This window comes from Monodelphis domestica, chromosome 3 (genome assembly GCF_027887165.1).
Source record: "Monodelphis domestica isolate mMonDom1 chromosome 3, mMonDom1.pri, whole genome shotgun sequence".
In the NCBI taxonomy this organism is placed as follows: domain Eukaryota; kingdom Metazoa; phylum Chordata; class Mammalia; order Didelphimorphia; family Didelphidae; genus Monodelphis; species Monodelphis domestica.
The window spans coordinates 381,585,042-381,606,989 of record NC_077229.1 but is presented as its reverse complement, the minus strand read 5'-3'; the positions used below and the strand labels follow the sequence as shown (position 1 = coordinate 381,606,989).

Below are 21,948 nucleotides of genomic sequence, written 5' to 3'. Positions count from 1 at the left end.
TTCACATTTAATACAAAAAACCAATCAAAGAGAGGTTAAAAATCAACAATTTTCACCACTATCTTTCCTGCCAAGATGGCATCTCACCATAATTACCATAAGTCTTGATATTCTACCTAAGTGATCCAGAACAAGAGGGCTGCTGTCATTCTAGAAGGCTCACCCTTTTTAGCATTCAGATGCAAAGCAGCACAGACACTGAAGCAGTGGTTTCCAGGGACTTGAATATGTCATTCATCTTTTTAAAGTGTTAATTTGTGTTGAATATAATGATATGTTTCCCTTTGTGAACATGGGATTTTGTCCTTTGAAGGGCACAGTTGAAATTCTAAAATATATGTACCATTTGGGGTTTGCTATCAGACAAAAGGAGGAATGGGCATGGCCTTCTCTTTGTAATTCATTTGATGATGTAAATTATATATTATTAAAAATATAGTAAGAAGCATGCCTAAAAAACGATGGGCCTTCCACATGGTCTTCCTTATTATTTAGAATTGTATCAAATGCATGCTTTTAGTAATACAGACCCATCACTTTCTCTAAAAACATAAAATTCAGCTTTTGTAATGCTAATTTAAAAGTATCTTCCCCACCCCCACTCAATCATCTAAGTACATGAGAGGTTTATACTATTGATTTTCTTCACCAAGATTCATAAAGTAACCCTGTTATGGCACTCTAGGGAAAACAGGCTTTGTTCACTTCAAAAAGAACAGCCAGAAAATGAGTTAATTATTTTTAAAGATTGGTTTCTACATCTAAATTTTGATAACTTAAAATATTCCACATGCTAATTCTATTATAGTATCTGAGAAATGAAAAATTACTTTGTGAGGAAAGGAAGGAATATTTATGAAATAAAGAATGTTTTTGGAAAGAGATTCACATTCCCCTTGAAATTTTTATTGAAGACAAGATTTTTAAGTCTAAGGAACTGGAATGTATTTACAATTGTAGATTAAGAAATATAACTGAATGATTATAGGAGAGTCTTAAGAGATACAAACAATAGCAAGTCAAATCCAAAATTTTAATTCTTTAGGCAATAAGTGAGAGCTGCTCCATAAATATTTATGGATAATTCTACCTTCTCCATTTATTTAATGCTTTTGATTTGCTATCAGTAGGATCCATACCTTGAAATAGTTTTCCACTTGGTGGGGGTGAATTTGTTTCAATCCAGCCATACCCTCACACCATAGCCATTCAATGTTAAATGTTTTTTTATTTAAAAGATAGCTCACATTGGGGAAGAGAGTAGGTAGGCTGGGGCCAGGTGATAGAACAAACTATCTCACTAGATCACCCATGAATGAAATCCCCATGAACTTGACTTCATTAACACTGCTTATAATCAATGGAGATAAATAGCCTTGAATCATCATCACACTTGTTTTTGAGAAGTCGGAAGGGAAGTCATTTACTATTTATCTATTCAAGATTTAAACTGACTTTTACATTAAAAGTAACAATTCACCTCATCTCTACAGAACAAAGGTCATTTTTAACTTTGTTTCTGTGACTGGTCAAATCCCTTAAACTCCTTGAGTCTCAGTTTTCCTATCAATAAAATGGGAATAATAAACAGTATTTGTACCTACTTATAAAATTGTTGTGAAGAAAGCACTTTATAAATACTAACATGTCACATAAATATGATATATTAATAAGTAGATATTGATAGAAATTCAATACATATTTATTTAATAAAAGTTTTGCTATATTAAAGCCATTGTATTATATTAGACTTGAGTCTAAAAAAAAAAGAATTCCTTCTTTTAAAGAATTTCTACTCTCATAGACTTGGACTTGGGATGAGATATACTTACAAATAGCTATTTTACTAGATAAGATCAGAGCAGGTCTTATTCAGAAACTTCAGCAAAAAGGTCTATACTATGTAAATGAATGGACACCAGTCAAATGGTTGGTAACAAAAGACATCTCCCCCCCCTAAAGCTAAAACTGTTTTGCAGAAGTTACAAAGAAGCTTCAAAATACAACTAAGAAAATTGTATGCACACCCTCACTGCACTGTAATACTTCAGTTATCACATGGGAAGTAATGGGAGCTATTGGGGTGACATTTATAACACTGACCATCCTTTCAGCCCACCCTATGAACTAAAAATAAGGACTAATGAACAGTAGATATTAATGACAAAAAAAAACAGACCATTTTCCCTCTACAGAATTGCATCACAGACTAGAATGTGTCTGTGATTTGTTGGTCTTCTTGTTGTCTCTATTCTTCTGTGAAATATTTCTTGATCTTAATGTTTGTTAATGTTCTCTCCCTCAATTTCCCATCTATCACAGCTCTCTGTGTGTCTGCTATGTCCCTCCCCATTGACCCTCAGTAGACTAGAAACCCCTTAAGGGCAAGGGAGATTTAATTCTTGTCTGTGCCTTGTACATGGTAGGTAGTCATTAAATGCTGAAGTGAAGAGAATTTCAGCAATTCTATTCAGATCTTGTGATGCTCTAATGATGACTGCTAGCTAACTGCAGAACACATGACTTCCAGCAATTTCCCAAGAACCCACTGTTCTAGATGAAAACAAAACAAAACAAAAAACAGAAATCGCAATTGTCACCAGCAAGAATCCCTATTTTATATTTCAGCTAAATGAAAAGACTTTCTTATTTACATATGAAAGAAATCTGAAAGGTATTCATCACTTTAGGGACACAGTACCGTATGTTACAGATCTACAGGCATGTGGGAATCTCACAGCAATATTGTAATGCAAGTCAACTGTAAAAGACTTAGCAAATCCTATCAATACAATGATGTACCACAACTGCAAAGGACTTATGATGAAAAATATGATCCTTCTCAGATATAGAACTAAGGGACTCAGAGTATGAGATAGCAGCATACTTTTTCATCTTTGTCTTGGTTTTCTCCAACCATGGCTAATGCAGAAATATGTTTTGTATAACTTCACATGTATCATACGTAGTGTATTTCTTGCCTTCTAAATGAGAGAGGGAATGCTTGAAGGGGAGGGAAGAAAATTTAGAACTGCAAATAAAAATAAAAACAAATATAATAAAAACTAAATTACAGATATTTGTAAAGGAATAATCAATATCTGACTGATCCATAACTGCCCTATATAGTATCAAATGTCATCCGGTGTTTTTTTAATAGAGATTTTATCAATGTTAAGCAGATGCTCTAGTGAACTGAGTATTGCACAGGAGTCAGAAAGCCAAGGTTCAAATCCCCATTCTATTATTATTCCTTTTGTGATTCTGGGCAAATCATTTAATTGAACTGAGTCTTTCTCATTTGTAAGAAGGGGTGATTGAACTAGCTAGATTGTGAGATTCTTTCTAACTCTCTGGTCCTGAGGGACACCAATCCATTGCTTTGAGGAGAAAGAAAACTTTGCTCTTAATAAGATTTTCAACAATTTACTGACTGTTCATGAAGACCAGAATGAAGCATGTGGATGCAAAGCAGGTCTGTGATCAACTAATCTTGTTGATTTGTTAACTTAATAATGAACACTTGAATTAATGACTGCTTAGAATCAACTCTACATATCTCAATGGGGGCAAATTAACCAAACCATATGAGGTGGGATGAATGAACAATGAAATGAGATATAGAATATCATTGTTCTCATAATACAGACTGACACAATAGACTTGAGGTTCCCAGGGACTGGTATAAATTTGCATTACTCAAATTCCCCCACTAGAGGAGCTGAACCTGACTGTCTATAAACTCCAAATTTAACAATAGCTTCTGTCTTTCATCAGTAATCTACTTTAAACCACTTAGTAAAGGTCATACCAAATGCATGACAACAATTACAAAGAAAAGCAAGGTTTTTTAGTTAAATCAATCCTCAGGAAACAAGCAATTTTGTTAATTTTCTAAAGAGGTTCTAGAATTTTTCATGAGCATTAATTTTATCCATGAACTGTTAAATTAATATTTATTAAGTGCCCACTCAGTGTAAGGATTGAGAATGTAAAGAAAAATAGAAGAAATAGTTAATGTCCTCAAGAGCTTACATTCCACTTGAAAGCTATGTCATGTATCCAGATAATTAAATAAAGGATAATTTAAGGAAGGAGAAGGCTTTAATAACTGGAGATATGCAAGGGGAAAGGAGGGAGTATCAGGAAAGATTAAGGTTTGCTTGTGTTATCATAAGAGATAGTATGTGAGCTGAGCTTTAAGCAAATGTATTCTGAGGTACAGAGGCACAGAAATGGGAGATGGAATGTTTTTGAGCTCAGTGATTACTTAGTTCACAAACATGATCACTCCCTTATCCTCTTTAATATTCTTAAACACCCCTCTACACTAGTACCCCTCTTTACATACCTTTGATTCCCTCCTTATCTTGCTCCACCTATACACTATAGACTAGGCCTTCGTTCCAATTTCTACTATAATAACAAATCAACAAACCCCTAAGAATTCAGATAAAAGAATTCATGTTTCATGGTGCCTAATACCAGCAAATCTTCCAGAGTTCTGACCCTGACATTGGTAGACTTTTGCACAGAAACAAGAGAAGGTAAAGAATGCCTCCTTACACATGGTAGGGTAATCAAACCACATAATGAGGAGTTAAAAGGGACCTTAAAGGTCATCTCTTCCACCATTAGCTTTCTTTTACAGATGATGAAACAGGCTCAGGGAGGTTCAGTGACTATCCCAAGGTCACATAGGTCGTAAGAATGAGATGAGAGTAAGCATGATCTGAATCCAATTCCTCTGACCCCTGAGACAATGCATATTTCTACCCTCCCAAATCACTTAGTCACAGAAGATAGCTCTAGCCCAATCCCAGGGCAATTCAATTTACAGCATCATTGTCATTGTGTTGCATAAGAGCTATGGTGGATGCTTCAGTGACCCATCAGGCATCTCAGTGATGGTAAGACATAGCCACAACTCCACAAAAGCTTAGGTGTAGGAATCTAAGAAAATGAACTGCATATTAGATGTCATCTAGTTAAACTCCATTATTTTACAGATGGAAAAACCAAACTAGACCAAATCCTAAAATTCAGAGAGGCAAAGTAATTCATCCAAAATCATAGAGTTAGTAAATGACAGACCTAAGTCCTGAATCTAAGCTTCCTTAATATTATTTTGGCATTCTTTCCACATGTATAAGATGATATTCCAAGGGCTGAAAATAACTGAGATAGAAAAAACATTAAGCAGGCTCAGTAACCTCTCAGTCAGATGCCTGTGGGAACCATTTTTACTTCCTAACACCAGTGATCAAAAATAGATCTATGAAAGTTAGTCAAAGACTTCTTTTCTTATTAATAAACTAGTTCTCTGTGTTTATGGGAAAGGAGAGCAAGCATGTGGCACTTATGCATTAAATGGAAATGAAGTTGTAAAACTAAGGGAACTACTGTACTCAGTGAGATCTTTGCTTTCCAATTCTCCTTGTTGGTTCTGACAAGTTGGTCTATGGGGTTTGATTCCATAGAATTTGAAACCCATAAGGTTGGGAGAAAGGTAGAATGGGGGGGGGTTGTAAAGAGCCTTGGACATGAGATCAGAATTCCTGAGGTCATATTCTAGCTTGAACACTTAATAACTATGTAAACATGGACAAGTGATTTAACCTCCCTAAGGTACAATTTCTTTATCTTGTAAAATGGAGATAATATTCCTAGTATGATGTACTTCACAAAGTAGTAATAGGGAAAGCCATGATGAACTATAACATTTTATAAAATATGAGCTACTAACTAGATGTGTTTTCATGTCTATACAGTACTTAAATACTCACTCAAGTCACTATATGTCTTTAGAAAAACAATCTGATTTTCAGTTCAGAAAATTAATGGAAAATAGATGAAAGAATTGAGGGTAAATAGCTTTATCTGGTTGGCACATATGTACGTTTTCCATTCATGTCTGGCTCTAAAAGTTTGGCAGAAGATGGGGATGACCTTGGGTTCTCAAGGCTGGTACTAGTGAAGTACAAGAAAGACCCACTAAACTGTGAGGATGATATTTGAAAATGTGTCCTGGTAATAGTGGGTCTATTCCATCCACTCATGGCCAAGGAATGAAAAAAGTACTTTAAAAAATCTTGTGAGTTTTCCCCCATTAATCTTAAATTATAAGTCAAGATGTATATGAGAAGATCTCTATTCATTCATCAAGGAGAAAAAAAATTTTTTTTGGCCATATTGACTCACATAAACCACCTACTAAGGTGAGGTATGAATTTGATGTTCATCAAAGGGAGGATTACTTATCTTAAAATTAACTATTTTCCAAATAATATAATCAAATTCTAAGAATAATAACAAAATAATTTGTTTCATATGTTTATATCTTTGGCAGTGTCTATCAACCAGCTATCCATATAACTGCTACTTACTTTAACATTAACTTAATAATACTTGTTTACATACATACATATATACACATCACAGGGATGCTATGAGGCTCAAATGAGATAAGGAATTTAAAGGATTTTGCAAAACTTAAAATAGTATATGAATTCAATTTGTTGTTACTGTTTGTTGTTGTTATTATCATTATCATCATCATTATTATTATTAACTGTCCTGAAGCCACCAAGCATCCAGTCTTGTCATTACTTAATTTCTTGAGACTTTTGGTACATTCTTAGTGAACTTAAGCAAGATTTCTTATCATTACAGGAGCATGCCTTTAAGACTTAATAATCACCCTCTGGCTGTAGAAGGATATATGAATACATGTTTTAAGTATAATTTGCATTTTTAACATTTTCTTAAGTCTATACAATCAAGAAGGCAATATATCAAATTCTAATTTGTATTGATTGCTGATTTCTGATGTGCAAATGCTAACACTGAAAACCATATAAATGCTTACAATGAAAATTGGACCTGAAACTTGTGAGAGTCATTAGAATTGGTTCCTATGGAAAGTAACATTTTCCTGGACAAAGAGATTTTAAAACAGTTGTCATGATTTTATAATATAATTGCTATAATTGCACAAGTTGCTGCTATGCAGGATGATACACAAACATTGAAAGGTGGATAGCAAGGAAAAGAAGGCTTAGAGCGACTTAAAGGTTCCTCTAGGCTACTGATACAGTCTTTGGATACAAGTAATCAGTGGAATAGGATCTAAAACTGTGGGTGATTCAGATCTCAATTCAACTTGGAATCAATTCAGTCAAAAAGTTAGATGGTTTCCTTTCTTGGTGCAAGAGCTCTTGCTGTGAAAACATAAATGATCCACTAACCTAATCTCTGATGGATCCTACCGCTTTGGTCATCATCTAGTTTGCTAGCATGCTAGTCCCTAACATTTCCTCAGATATGTGATTGATATGAATGTATAACAAGAGACTACAAAGAGGGGAGTATATTCAAAAGGGATATAGAAAGATGTCAAAACACAGTCTGGTGATGCAACTGAAATAGATTATATTCCGTAAGAAAAACAAAAGTATGTTTTAAGAGACTAAACAAAGAATTCATCCCCAAACGCAGATTTGATGAAGACAAGCATAAGAAGTGGGAATGAGGAAAGTAAATTAAAGAAGAATAAACAGGATTATCATGGTTACATAAGAATAAAATGAGAATAGTTACGTTCAGAATGAATTGGAGTTTATCCTAAAAATTAAAAGATAGTAGGGGTCATGGATCTGTGATTTCCTTAGTAGAATACAGTCAATGCAGATGGCAATCTATTTATATACAGGAATCTCTTCCACATGGTGAGTGTTAGGGATTTGGCATTCCCACAATATGGAAAATCCATGTAAAATTTGTTGGCCCTCCTTTTGTACCAGAGAAGAAGTCTGATTTATTTTATTCTTTTTATGGGGTGTTTACAGTACCTTCTGGTTAATTTTGGGTCAAATATGCATTTGAGTTTCTAAACATTTTCGGTGTCATCTACTAGCCTTAGTGTGTCATCTACAGCTTTTGTAAACTTTTTTTTTGAAACACACACACACACTTATACACAAAAATCCAAAAAATATTCCAGTTAATTTCTTATTCTGGTTCACAATATTTTGAAACCATGTTTAGAAATGTGATGTGAAGTGGATAATAGTAATACATGATATCAGTTTAAGAAAACTGCCTGAGGTTCTCAGAGGTAGTGACTTCCCATAATTACACAAACATCATGAATTGGATTTCAATCCAGGTCTTCCTAGCTCCAGGACCAATACTTTAATCCACTAACATCACTTTTCTAAGGAGAACAATAGTGTTATAAAGCTACCAAAAGGTATTTTTAAAGCTACATTAAGGGTAAGAAGACAGTCAAGAATGGAATTAGGCCTTTAATTGGAGGTAAATGGAAAGGTAATTATCAATGTCAGATAAATAAATGAATTATACACTATATATTTTGCTTCTATTTTTGCTGAATAGGAGCATTATTTTCAGACTAAGTATGGAATAAATATAGTTAACAGGAAACTAAAAAGGAAGATACATAGGGAGATGGAAAGAAAATGTCTAGGTGTCCTCAATGAGTTTAAGTCCCTTAAACAGGTCAAATGATACTCAAGGACAATGATAGAACACGAAGTGAGAAAGTTTTTTTTTTTTTAATAATGATTTAAGAAGAGCAACTGTTCAAAAGAAAGATGACACAAGAATAGAATTGATATCATCCCACTTTTTGAAAGAAGCTGAGAACTCCTCAAGCTAGAGAGCTTGACACAACCATAAAAAGTTAAGAAGGAATTTTTTGAGGAATGGGTTGTGGGCACTTGAGGAATAAATGGCTACTAATAAAAATTCTCCACAGTTTACTTTTCCTTTTAAAAGGATTGGTTTAGGGTTGTTGTTAGGGGAGGTAGGTAGCTCAGTAGAAAGTTCTGGGCCTAAAGACAAAAATATTCATTTTCCTGATTTGAAATCTGACCCTAGTCACTTTTTACCTGTTTGACCTTTGACAAGTCACTTAACCTTGTTTGCCTCAGTTTCCTCATCTGTAAAATGAGCGAGAGAAGGAAATGGCAAACTGTGACAGTATCTCTTTCAAGAAAATCCCAAATTAGGTTATGAAGAATCAGGCACAACAGAAAAATTACTTAATGAGAACAAATAGAGTTGTTGTGAAAAAGGAGTTTTATACATCATGAAGTACTGCATAATGTGAATTACCAGATCAAGCAAGTTTCTGCTTCTGTTCTACAACTGTTCAAGATGAAATGTTGGGTACTGGCATGCCAGAAAACTAGAGGAGGATGACTAAAGTATTAGGAATGCCCTGGACATTGTTAAATGAATTATAGAACCAAGTCTATTTTGTCCTGATGGAATTCAGAGGCAATCATGGAGGGATATGATATTGATGATAATATACTGGATGAATCTAGACCTGGCTAAATAACTAGAACACATGAGTGTTGGTTAATATATTAAGGACAACAAAATGAAGTCATGTCAAAAGTTGACATAACCCAGAATTTATGCTTGGTCCAGCTCTATTCAACTTTGTTGTCAATAGCATGTAAAGATGAAGAGATGGCACATATATCAATATATGTGAAGATATGTGTGTATATATCCAGATTTTGGATTTAAAAGTTCTCAACAGGCTGGAACAGTGGTCTGAAATTGATTAAAGTCTATAGTTTTCCCTTATCAAAGTTTCACAGTCTTGCATTAAGATTCAAAGAGGAAAACCACAACTATAAAAGTACAATGAGGAAGATGGGATTAGAATGGAATTCATGCAAAAACGTTTGATTTAATAATGTGACAAGAGCATTCAATAGTTAATGCAATAGTTGTCTCTTTTTATAAAAGCTATTATACCTGTATTTTTTTTTTAAAGAATCTGGAAAGGAAGTGTGAGATGGTGGCTAAAGAGCTAGCCCTTGAATGAGGAAGATCTGGTTTCAGGTCAAAGCAAACCATTCTGCTTGACCAAATAGGGAAGAACAAGGATAAATGTGTGGAAAGGAGTAGGAGGCAATTTTCCTCTAGAAAGAATCAAAATTCTTTTCCAAACCTATTTAAACTGCTCCAAATGAATTTGTCTACCTAATGAAGTCATAAGCCCACAGTTACTTGAAAACTTCATGGGATGTCTGGATGGGCACTTGATGAGGATGTGCAGGGAAGATATTGTGATTGGACTATGTAAGCACCCAAGTCCTTTCCAATTGCTAAGATTCTGTAATATCCTGGTAGTAGCTATAAATAATGTTGGCAGGAGAGAAACCAAGAAATAATGACATGCTCTTTCTTAACTATTTTTAAAAAGTTAAATGTCTATAGTAGTAGTAGTAGTAGTAGTAGTAGTCTCTGGGTAACCAAGGACATGTCTATACTATCTCATATACTACATAATCAAAGAGAGAATGTTTAGATTCTGACAATTTTAAACCTCAAGATATCTTCAAAGCTACATATCTGTACCACTATATACACATATGTATATATATATATATTTATACATAAATATATGCATGTACCTGAAGAAACATCACAATTTAAGAGAATTCAAAACTGTGCAACATAAATCTACTTTTTCTGTTTTCAACAGATTACCCCTACTTCTCTACAATCAGAACAGTTTTTCAAGAACACACACAAAGATTCTAAAAAAGAAAGTAGGTTCCAATAAATAATATAAATGTCTTGGAAATAATTAATATATTCAGAATGTATATTAATGTATCAACCACTTATCAAATCATATTTCTATAACAATCAACTATGATAATCACAAAATTTTATTGCATATCTTTCATTAAAAGAAAGGCAAATGTTATGTTTAAATTAAAGAAAATGGCAATTTCTTTAGAAAAATGAATAACTCCTTTCCAATAGCCATATAAACACATTTTAATATCTTTTTAGAATCATGGAAAAATTAACAATATATAATTATAACAATATAAAACTGGTATGCATATCTTCATACTTTTCGAAGGAGTGTTTTTAAATATCTAGAAATAAACTTTACAAAAGATATGTAATATTTAAAATATGCTGGAACAAATATAGTATAAATATTTTGAAATCTACAGTGATTAGCTGATTAAGGAGCAAATTTAGAGACCCAGTGTGTCCTTCTAATTTCTTTAAACAGAAATGTGTTTCAAATATAGCTCTCATAAGAGACAAGTTTCATAACAGCCTAAAACAGAAAATAAATAAACATAGGGGTTGAAAACTTAATATTCCATGAGAATAAATATGTAATAATCTATGATACCTATTGGTGAACAGGGATAGGACATAGAAGCATGGTTCAGAGAACTGAAAAGATATTCTCTTCTTAAAGCCTCAAAATTATATCAAAATGCTTTGCAACTTCTTAAGACTTCAAAATGCTTCTGATCTTTATTTAACAGGTATGTATTAGTTCAGTTCAGGCCAAATAGTTGTTTTCTACATTGTTTGCTTATTCAGTCTAGTCATGAAAGCATAGAGAGAATCAGCCAATATAAGAAAAAATTCTTAATGACAAAGGATTTCCTAAAAAAGGCTTATTGATGAGACAAGGTAAAAAAGATTTTCATAACTGAAAGTAGGGATTTGGGGGTAGTTAGATGATTCAGTGGATTGACAGCCAGATCCCAGCTGTATGATCCCGGGCAAGTTACTTAACTTCCATTGCCTAACTCTTACTGCTATTCTGTCATGAAACCAATATACCCTATTGATTTTAAGATGGAACGTAATGGTTAAATAAAAAAGAGAAAGTGGGAATTGGATAAGAGAAAAAATAGTCTAGAGAATGGCTGTTAGTGAACACCTAAGATGGAAAGTATAAATGATCATTACTTATAGTGAGTTCTAATGTGGGTGAGGGGTGAAAAATGAAATGACGAAAGAAACAAAGGTTTAGCTTCTGAGAATATTGATTTATTAAGTAATGTATACTGACTACTTAACAAATTGGGATCAGTCTCCCTTCCTTAGCTTTGGCACTGGCCTCTGAATAAAGATCTTCATACATTAAAAACAATCAGTCAAATAAGACCAATTAATTAAAAGACAACAATTAACAAGGATTCAACATTAGGTAATCTGGTTTCTGATAGGAGGAAAGATTAGGGACTCCAAGATGGGAGAGAGGGAGTGAATAGGTATAATTCCCTGAAATGAGAAAAAGAAGTATGACCTATTCCATTCAAGTATCTGTAAACAATCAAAGGAACATAGAAACAATAATTAATTGATGATTAAAATGATACCAGTTAAAAAAAAAAGACAAGTTAGTTGCTTGAGATATAAAATTGTGAGAAAAAGTTTTGCAACAATCTTTGCATCTGACCAGGTTTCTAATCAGCATAAGCTAGGACCATGGTTAAGGGTCTGTAAACAGTAGACAAAGGTAGCACAGCATCCCAGCCACACAGGAGTAGGTGCAAACAATGCAATAAGATTTTCTCCCAATTTCCACAACTGAATAAACTTTTCTCACAAGCCAGAATTTGGGCTAGACCCACACTTGAATAGAAAGTTCCAGATCTGGGTCACAAGGTGGAGTCAGTGCAGTTCACTCAATCCCAAAATTAACCACTTGCGGTACTAATCCCCTCACTTTTCTCAGATGACAGTGGAAATCCTGAGAGAAAATTGGCTGTAACTGAAGAATCCAAATTATCTGAGACTATTTTCTAAGTAATACTTCCCTAGTATTTAATATTCTGAGATCTGTATCAGGATCTGGAAAGATCTTTGAAAACTATTTTGAATTTTAAGGTTTTCTGTGTTTAGTTGAGTGTACTAAGGTAATAATTAATTCAAAGACATCATTATAACCAAGTCCTATTAACAAATTTCTGACTGCTGGAAAGAGATAGATAACACATGTAGCATACCAGAAGGGTTTTAAAGAAGAAAGAAACCCTTAACCAACTATATTAAACTCAATAAGAAGGAAGGAGCCACTAAACCATAAAGACAGATCTCTGTATTTTAACTTACAAAACCATAGAATAGTATTATCTATATTTTACTGTATTTTTAAAAAAAATATTTTCCAATTATATTTTAAACTTGTTCTACTGTCCTTGGGAATGTTTTCATGGCCTGCGGTCTATGGGACATGTGTTTTACACCTCTATAACATTATTCCATTCAATATAATTATTCTCAAGATTTGGGGGGTTAACTATCACCTTGATAGAAAACCTAGTGGGTCAGCAAATACAGAAATTTTTATGGAGCTAAAATTTCAATTAAAAAACATGTATTAAGCATTTTGACAGATAACCTGGAGAGACTACAACTTAAGGCAGGTTGTTGTTTTTTTTAACCCTTACCTTCTGTCTTAGAATCAATGCTGTGTATTGATTCTAAGGTAGGAGAGCAGCATGGAGTAGGTAAAGGGGGTTAAGAACTTGGGACCACATCCCTAGGAAGTCGAACCCAGGATCTGAACCAAAACCTCTGTTCAGATCTTGACTCTGTCACATACTGAGTATAGGATGCTGGGCAAGCTACAGAAACTCTTCAGGACTTTGGCAATTTACTAAAGAAATAAATTTCCACATAATTGAAAAGATAGTATCCCGCCAAAATATACATATAGACATAATCCCCTCATATCTGGGACTAATTCCAGGGTGAGTCAGTCTTTACTGGGCTATTAAGATTTAAGCTTGCACAGGTATTTTATATTTTACCTTTCTAATTTAAATTACATCCTCCCTGGATGCCAACTACTCCCACACTTTGTATCTCTTATTCAATATTCTGGGGGAAATAATCAAATTGATATCATTGCAACTGGAAAAAGTCATAGTTCCTAAAACTGCCTAGAACAAAGACCCCCATTGCTGGTGACCTGGCCCCAATACATGTGGCATTGACCTAAGAGGTTATAAGCTCATTGAAGGCAGAAAATATCTCACTGTTATATGTCTGTCACCAGCAAAGTAGCTGACCTACAGCAGCCCCTGAATACATATTGATTGATTGATCAGGGATATTATTTGAAGACTGAGCTGGAAGAATCTACGATATCTGTGCTTCAAAAATGAGGCGTTTTTCTTTCCAGTATTAAGCTCTTTTCTTGTTGATACCATACCACGTGGACCCTGACTTCTTCAGCATAGATTCCTATCTAAAACCTCAGCCTGGGTGCCTGCCCTTCATCCCCACCTCCCCTCCCTTTATTTGCTTCCTCTGTCTTTTAGTCTAAATTCACTATTCTTACTTCAACCCATTTGTTGGACTTAACGCTTTGTATGTCTGAACTTTCAGTAATTACTAGCTCCTAAGAGCCCGGCTTGATCTTTCTGCACTGACCTTTTTGCTTGTCTGACATATGGTACTTGCCCGTCCCCTTTAATGTTTAATCAAACCATTTGTCCTGCCTCCATCCCAGTTCTGCCTTCTCTTCTTTGTCAAGTCTCAACATGACAAAAAACCCAAAATGACATAGACTTTTAAAAAAATCTCTGGGAAAAATTAAACCACACCTACAGTGGTTTGACAAAGTACCACCATTCATGAGGAAATAAATATACTTTAAAAGTTGAGAAGCAAAAAAAAAAAGTTGAGAAGGGTTGAGATTGGCAAATGGTCACTTTTATGGCATATGAATATGATAGAATATTACTGAGTCATAAATACTGAAAAGTAAAAAGAATTCTGAAAGAACTAGGCAGACTTATTGCAAATGATGCAGAGGAAAAAAACCATTTTAAGAAATACAAAATGACTTCCATCAATCATATCAAGTCAGTACAGAGAAACAATGCAACTCTGGTAAAATTGGATAGTCAATATTATTACCAACTGTCAAAGTTAAAGGGTATCCTTCCTATCTGTTAAAAACCTGTAGACTGCTTTTTTCAGTTAGTTTACTTTATAGGATTGTGGATAGTTACTGAAAAGTGGCTCATGCAGAAAAATGCATTAAGAAATATCTAAAAATTAAAGAAAGAGATGAAAAAGATAGGGTTCCTCTTGTGTATTTCACAGTTTGCTCTATAAACAACCACTTATAGATATGGAGAATGTTTGAGAATATTTACATCTCTGATTGGCAAGAACTGAGGCCTGAGAGTGAAGAGACTTGGATTCTAGTTTTGGTTTTGCAATATGACCTTGCAGATTCTCTTTATTTCTCTAGGCCAGTAGATTAATTCTTTAAGGGTCACTCACCTCCAAAAATCTGAGATTCATATTGCGTGAAAATGCCCTATCCTTTTCTCATTTGGAAAAATAACAAAACATGAGGAAATATTTTCACTTCAATGAAATGATTTTAATTCTCAGATAAAAATCCCAAACATCCTTATTTATGCTAAGGTAGGGCATATTAATAATTGTTACACAAAGGAAAAAAAAGGTACCTGGATACCTGTCTCATTTGTGGAACAAATCTTTTTTTTTTCTTATTTTACTTCAGATTCATCTATTTCTATTCAGAAAGGAAACTTATGAATGAAACATCTGTTCTTATAGTGATGAAATTCTAGAATGGTTTTTTGTAAGACATGTAGGGATTGGCACCAGTGAGACAAACTAACCAACCCTTTATTAAAAAGGAAGAATCCCCCATATTTTTTACAGAAGAAAAAAATCCTACATAACTGGGTTAGTTTTCAAGTGTTTCAAAAGGCAAAACCTTAGTCTTTCAACCACATTATCTAATCTAAGCACATCAAGCAGTGCTTGCAAAAATGAATCACCAATGTCAGGCTGGTCTCTAACAAGCTGTAAAGACTATGGAGGGCCAATTCAGCAGAGATCAGCACCAATCACATTTCTTTCTTTAGAATGTCAGTATAGATTTAGAGACATATATAGATTTAGTCAATATATATTTAGAGCATGCATTTTACATCTCAGTACATTAAACTTTTGTGATCATTACTAGTAACTTTTCCTCTGTAGGCTAAAATATCCAATGTGAATTATTGACAGTACTTCAAATTTTTAGGGAGATTGAACCAATTTAAAAACAATATATGAATAACAAGGCAAATTTTATTGTAGGTTTTTCTTCCTTTTGTACACAAAAATTCAGTTACCTGCATCTTTACCAAATTTACCTAAAGTGCCTATCTTATTCTTTTAATGTAAAATTGGAACAAAATGAAATTTCATTTCAAAAGTCTAGGAATTATGTTGTTTTGGCAGAGAAAATAGCACTCTTCCTATTTGCCAGAGACACTAACTGCGCAACTTTGTTGAAGAGCATCTGCTCCTCCTCACTGCTCATACAAATTCTCAAGTTACACAGGTGACCAACATTCTAGACCAAACACGTCTGTCTTTTAGAAAACATCAGTAAAGCATGAAGATTAGAAGTTAAATTGGTTTACCTGCCAGACTGCCAGGTCTCTGAAGGGTAGCAGTGGCATACAGTTCCTGTGAATGCTTGTTGTACTGGTCTGACGTGTGGACTAGACGTTTTGTAGGAGATAGGGTAGCGTAAGTGCCAATGGTTGAGCTTAGCTGATGAATAGGAGAGGATGAAATATTAGACTGGATGGTTGGTGGAGAGGTCACACGTATTGGGGAAGGAGAAAGTCCAGCTGAAGACACAACAATATTGATGGGTGAGCTGGTGCTATATGACTTGGCTAGCCGGCTTGGAGACTGCTTAGGAGAGGAGACCCGCTGTGTGGTGCTGTATCCAGTGCTCTCTGAGGCTGACCCCACCCGCTGGAGCTTTGTGGGAGAGCCTACCTGCTGCATGGACAAGGGAGAGCTCACTCTCTGGGCTGGCAGAGTGGAGCTGGAATAATAAAGGGCTGAAGAATGCTGGGAGTCAGGCAAATGGAACGCGCTCCCATGGCTCGGCACAAAGGACTCTCTTGACTGAGAGGCAGCATGTGATTGAGAGGGTTCAGATCCAGCTAAATGGGCTGCTCGGCTAGTTGCGCCCTGTAGTCAAGAAGAGAGAGGGAGGGGAGGAAAGAAAACACAACTTGAGGAAGGTGAAAAGCAAAAAAAAAGAAAAAAGAAAAAAGAAAAGAAAGAAAAAAAAAGCTTCCGTATATGTTTAACCCCTTTGACGCAGAAAAATCACTTTCACCAGATCAGGAAAACTTCCGACCAAAATATCGGTGGCCCAAAAGTTTTAAAGCAATTTTAAGCTATTAAAGCTGAAATAAAAATGCACAAAAGACTTGGAACATCCAGTAGTTTCAAAGCAAATTAATTGTGCATCGAATTAAAAGGCAAACAACTTAATCTGCTGATGTAGTAAAAAATTTAGGAGACTGTAAAGTAGTTCATAAATGTAGTACAAAAAAAAACCCCAAAAAACAAACGCTTCACAAATTACATATGCGTGTGTACTTGATTACGCAACTATGATAAATTTCTGACCCCCTGGAGTGAAAGTATTTGCATGTCATAATCGGTAGATTTCTGCAGACCAACATACGCCTTTTAAAGTCTCTTCATTCAATAGTTAGTCTTACCAAGAAACTCAAGCATTAAATCTTCCTTTAAGGGTATTTTCCTTTGCAAACTTTCTACCCTCTAAACCAACCACGTTGCATACTTATCTGAAGAGCACCCCAAGAGTAACCATACTTCTCAGAATTTATTCGGCTGTTTTACTCATCGAGGATTCTTCCTTTTGGACAAGTAAAGCTGAAAATTGTGTCTAAAGATAAAGTCAGAACAAAGGCATTCTATTTTGTCTTCTCATATTTAAAATATATATATATATATATACATATATGCATATATACATTTAATGCAGCAGGAATCAGAACAATTGTGACATGAAAAGACAGGGCGAAAAATCAATCTTCCTTACATTTGAAAACTCCGCTCCTCATTTTTTTATGAGCTTCTGCATGAGAGGATCTTTCTCTCACTCTCACTAGCTCTCTTTTAAGAGCCCCCTGCAGCTGGGTCTTCAGATTGAAAGCCAGTGGCCTCTTATTTATTTACACCGGCACAAAAGAAAACAAGGGCGGGGTGGAGCTGGAGAGAAGCATTGGAAGAGGAAGCACTTTCCTTGAATCTAGTCCAGGGGTAAATTTGCATTCGAATGAAAACTGTGCATTGTCAACCACTTCTGTGCTGGAGGTCTTAGATCTTCTAGCATTCTGTGAAGACGCAAAAGTTGTTCTAAGGAGACTAAGCAGAGAAGAGGTTGTGTGGGGAGAAAGCAAGGGAGCTGGAGCTGAAATGAGAGAGTGAAGGAGAACTGGAAATTGTGGAGAGAGAGAGAGAGAGAGAGAGAGAGAGAGAGAGAGAGTATGGAATAGGAAAGACAGGAAAGGAAGAGAAGGAGAAAGGGAGAGAAATATACAATCCTCAGCAGATGCTTCCTTTTAAAAGTTTAAATTATGCTAATGAACCCTTTTTGAATAATATAATACCCATTCTCTGAGACAATATTCCAGTTTTTTATTAGATATCTTGGGTTTAAGGGATGATCTTATTGTTAAACTGATAATGTTAAGATCCTCCAATTAGCAACACCTTGGAGACTGTGACAGAACTGAGTACTTCATTGAAGGCAAGCTCCAAAAACACTGAACTCTCTGTTCCTCCCCAGTCAAAAAACACACAAACAAACAAATCCTTCATGTAGAAAAATTATTTTAAAATATGCTCATCAGGTAAAAGACACATTTCTAGAACTCCTGTCCAAATATGTGGTTTGGATTGCTTGGAAACCATTTTGGTTCAAGTGGATTCCAGCCTCAGGGTGCTCATCTTCAATTTAAGAGAGATGTCCTATTTTCACACAGAATTATTTTGGGGAGTTACCCAGAGGCAGATTTTTCCCCTATTCAATTTTCTAGCCTAGTTACAGTGGAAAGAGGATGTCACTGGGGAGCAAAGGACCTTGGCTCATTTCCTAGCTCCTGGTGTAAACCTGGGTAAACCACCTTATCAGGACTTCAGTTTCCTAATGTATAAAGGGGTCAGATTAGATGACCTCTCAGGTTTCAATTCTAAATCTCTGATGCTAAGAGTTTATATGAAGTATAGCTTCCCAGGTCATATCCATTTGGAGCTCTAATGTGCTAGAGTTTACAAAGTTTTCAATGGAAATTCAGGGTCACACTAGGAGCAGGGCAGAAATGACCTCCTTTCTATGCATTTCTATTTACATCAGCATTGGTCTTTCACATCCACAAGAGCCCAAGTAGGATACAACAGAGATATAGCTGGAGGTGCCTGCTTCCCTGGTGTCTGAAGAACACCAAACACAGCTCTTCTGAAATCCATCTTCATTGAAGAGATTAACTTGTATCCAGTTGATGGCAGAATCTGATGAAGGTGAAGGAAGGGATTGCAGCAAGGGTGGGTAAAGGAGGAATTTCCATGAAGAAAGGTAGGTGAATGAAACTTTGGGCAGTCAAAAAAGTTTTCAAAATCTGTTCTGTGCTTTTAATAGCATTCTGAAACTCACAGCCTAAAATCTGATGAAGCATATTGCAACGTGAAGTATCCTATTTGGCTACCTACAATACTCCCACTGCAGATTAAATAAAATGGAAAACATAGTAAGTTTTTACTTTATTGCACTATCAAATTTATTAAGCCACAGTCAAGAGATTGCTATGTTTCCATGCTCAGGATGACAAAGCTCAGTATTTTATAATTTGTTTTTAATTAAAGTCAGTCTTATTATACAAATTTTTGAGAAATAAACCATCTATACTTTGTTGCTGAAAAAAGAAAAAAATCACAATATATTCATTGATATTTATGTCATAGTGGGTAGTCGCTCAGAAAAGAAGCAGAAGGGAAAGAACACCAGGTTTAGTGAAAATGATATACTCTCTATCACCTCATTCACAGGATTAGAGGATGAAGGGATTATTTTATTTTAGACCCCCACTTAACAGTATGAGGAAGCTGAATCTAGAGATTAAATTACTTCTTAGGGCCCTATGGGTACTAAGTAGTAAAGAGAAAATCAGAGTTCATGTCTCTGACTCCCAGTACTCTGCTCTTTTAACTATCTTAAAACTGGATAGGGAATAGTTTTCCTTTTTACTTGGCTTCTCCACCCATTCATGTTACCCTTTTATAATTGATGGGTTTTTTTTTCCCCTTCAAGGCTTTTCTTTGCTTGTGTTATCTGAGGAGGGAGGAAGAGCAATGAAGGATATATATATATATATATATATATATATATATATATATATATATATATATATAGAGAGAGAGAGAGAGAGAGAGAGAGAGAGAGAGAGAGAGAGAGAGAGAGAGAGAGAGGGCAGAGAACATGCAATTCCTTTCATCTTTCTACATATACTTCATGCTCTTGCCAAATGGGACAAACTCTCCTTGTATTTTCATAGGATCAGAGTATCTAGGATTGAAGGGACCTTAGAGAACTGATCCATCTCATGCATTTATGTCCCCACTAGCTTGTAAACTCCTTGAGGGTAGAGACTTTCTTTTGCCTCTTCTTATATCCCTAATGCTTAACAAAAAGCCTGGCACAGTGTAGGCTTTTAATAAATGTTGATTGAAGAGAGAAAAAAAAGCATTTTTGAAATACCCACTATTTTGTTTTGGGGTACAAAAATAAAAATTGAATAGTCCCTATCTTCCTGGAACTTAATGTAGCATTTGACCTTTTGGATCACCTCCTCTTAGACACTCTCCTGTGAATGCTTCAAGACATACTTCTTTCCTCGTTTTTATCCTATCTGTTTGACTTCTCTGGTAAGACTTCTTTAGTGGTACTTTATCCATGCCATATCTAGTAATTATGGGTCTTCTGAAAGGGTTGGATTAGAGAAAGCTCTAACCAGATCGGGAGAGAAGATTGTTAAATTTTCAGTGTGAGCATTTTATACCTTGAAAATTGGCTAATGCTACAAATTTGGACTTGTCAGGGTCAAAGTGACCCAGGGAGAAAGGAGTCACAAATGGTTCTCACAGAGTTGCGTCTGGCTTCTGCTAAAGGTCTATAAGCAAGGGTAAGCTAAAGCCTTGTTTGATGTAAGCAGCAGGTGGCTGTCTGGGAATGAACTCATAACCTATAGAAATGTTTAGACTCCTGAAGGTCCAAAAGGGATGCTTAAGTTTGGAGGCCTTTTGGAATGTTTTACGCTACTGGTAGTTAATTTTCATAAACAATATTCTTTGGGAAAGAAACACCTCCTGAGATGATGTAATAACACAATGACTTGACTGAAATATCTCTATAAAAGTGTAACTTGAATGATCATTAACTGGAACTTCTGTGAAGTTGCTTGCTTGGCCCTATCTTTGTTAACTTCAGCAATGTGGACCCTGATAAAAAGCCCAGAGCTTGCAAGGACTTGATTTATTGCTCTGTTAATTTTTTAAGCTTTATCAAAGACATGGAGGAAATGATTATAGTACAGATTAAACTGGAATATGTGGTTTTATTTCTTTTTTTTTTTAAGAACAGATTGCTAAACATTTACCAGTGTACTACTATGAGTCTTCCCAGTGCTCTGTCCTAGACCCTCTCCATTTTCCCCTTCATACTATCTTGCTTAGTAATTTCCTCAGCTTCCAGGTATTCAGTTATAATCTCTATACAGATGATTCCAAGAACCATATATTTGTATCCTCAGTATCTCCTGAGCTAAATGAGCACATTATCAGTTGCTTTTTGGACATCTGGAGTAGACTCAACTGCCTTTCTTAAACTGGATGTTCAATAGACAATTTAAACTCAACATATCCAAATCTGAACTCTATCTTTTTCTCCAAACCTTCCCCACTCCTAACTCCCTACTCCTCTATTAATATAGAAGAAAGCTTTCTTCCCAGTCCCTCTGGTGCAGCCTTGTTGTAATCATTAATCCTCTTTATTCCCCATATCCATTCTGTTGCCAAACCTGCCAATGTCAGTTTTCCAACATCTTTTGAATAGGTTCCCTTCTCTTCTCTCATACTGCCAATAGACTAATGCAGACCCTCATCATTCTTAGACAACCGCAACAGTGTGTTGGTTGATCTTCCTGTCACAAGTATTTCCTCACTCCAGTCTTCCTTCCATTCAGCTGCGATAGATTTTTCCTAAAG

At 35.2% G+C, this 21,948-nt stretch overlaps 1 protein-coding gene across 13 annotated transcripts in view; it reads right to left on the bottom strand.

Annotated features, from left to right (window-relative positions):
• CTNND2 (catenin delta 2) overlaps window positions 1-21,948 on the bottom strand; it is a 1,175,163-nt gene that overhangs the window by 474,166 nt on the left and 679,049 nt on the right. For 6 of the 13 annotated variants that reach the window (XM_016431424.2, XM_056824296.1, XM_056824295.1 and 3 more), the window contains 2 exons: window positions 16,645-16,842; window positions 16,278-16,410 (listed from right to left, as the gene is read on the bottom strand). In XM_016431424.2, the coding sequence (XP_016286910.1) occupies window positions 16,278-16,410; window positions 16,645-16,842 (331 nt within the window). Of the gene's footprint in view, window positions 1-16,277; window positions 16,843-17,728; window positions 18,061-21,948 lie in introns of those variants that run through there. The other 7 variants (XM_001364153.4, XM_016431422.2, XM_016431423.2 and 4 more) reach the window with 2 other exon arrangements.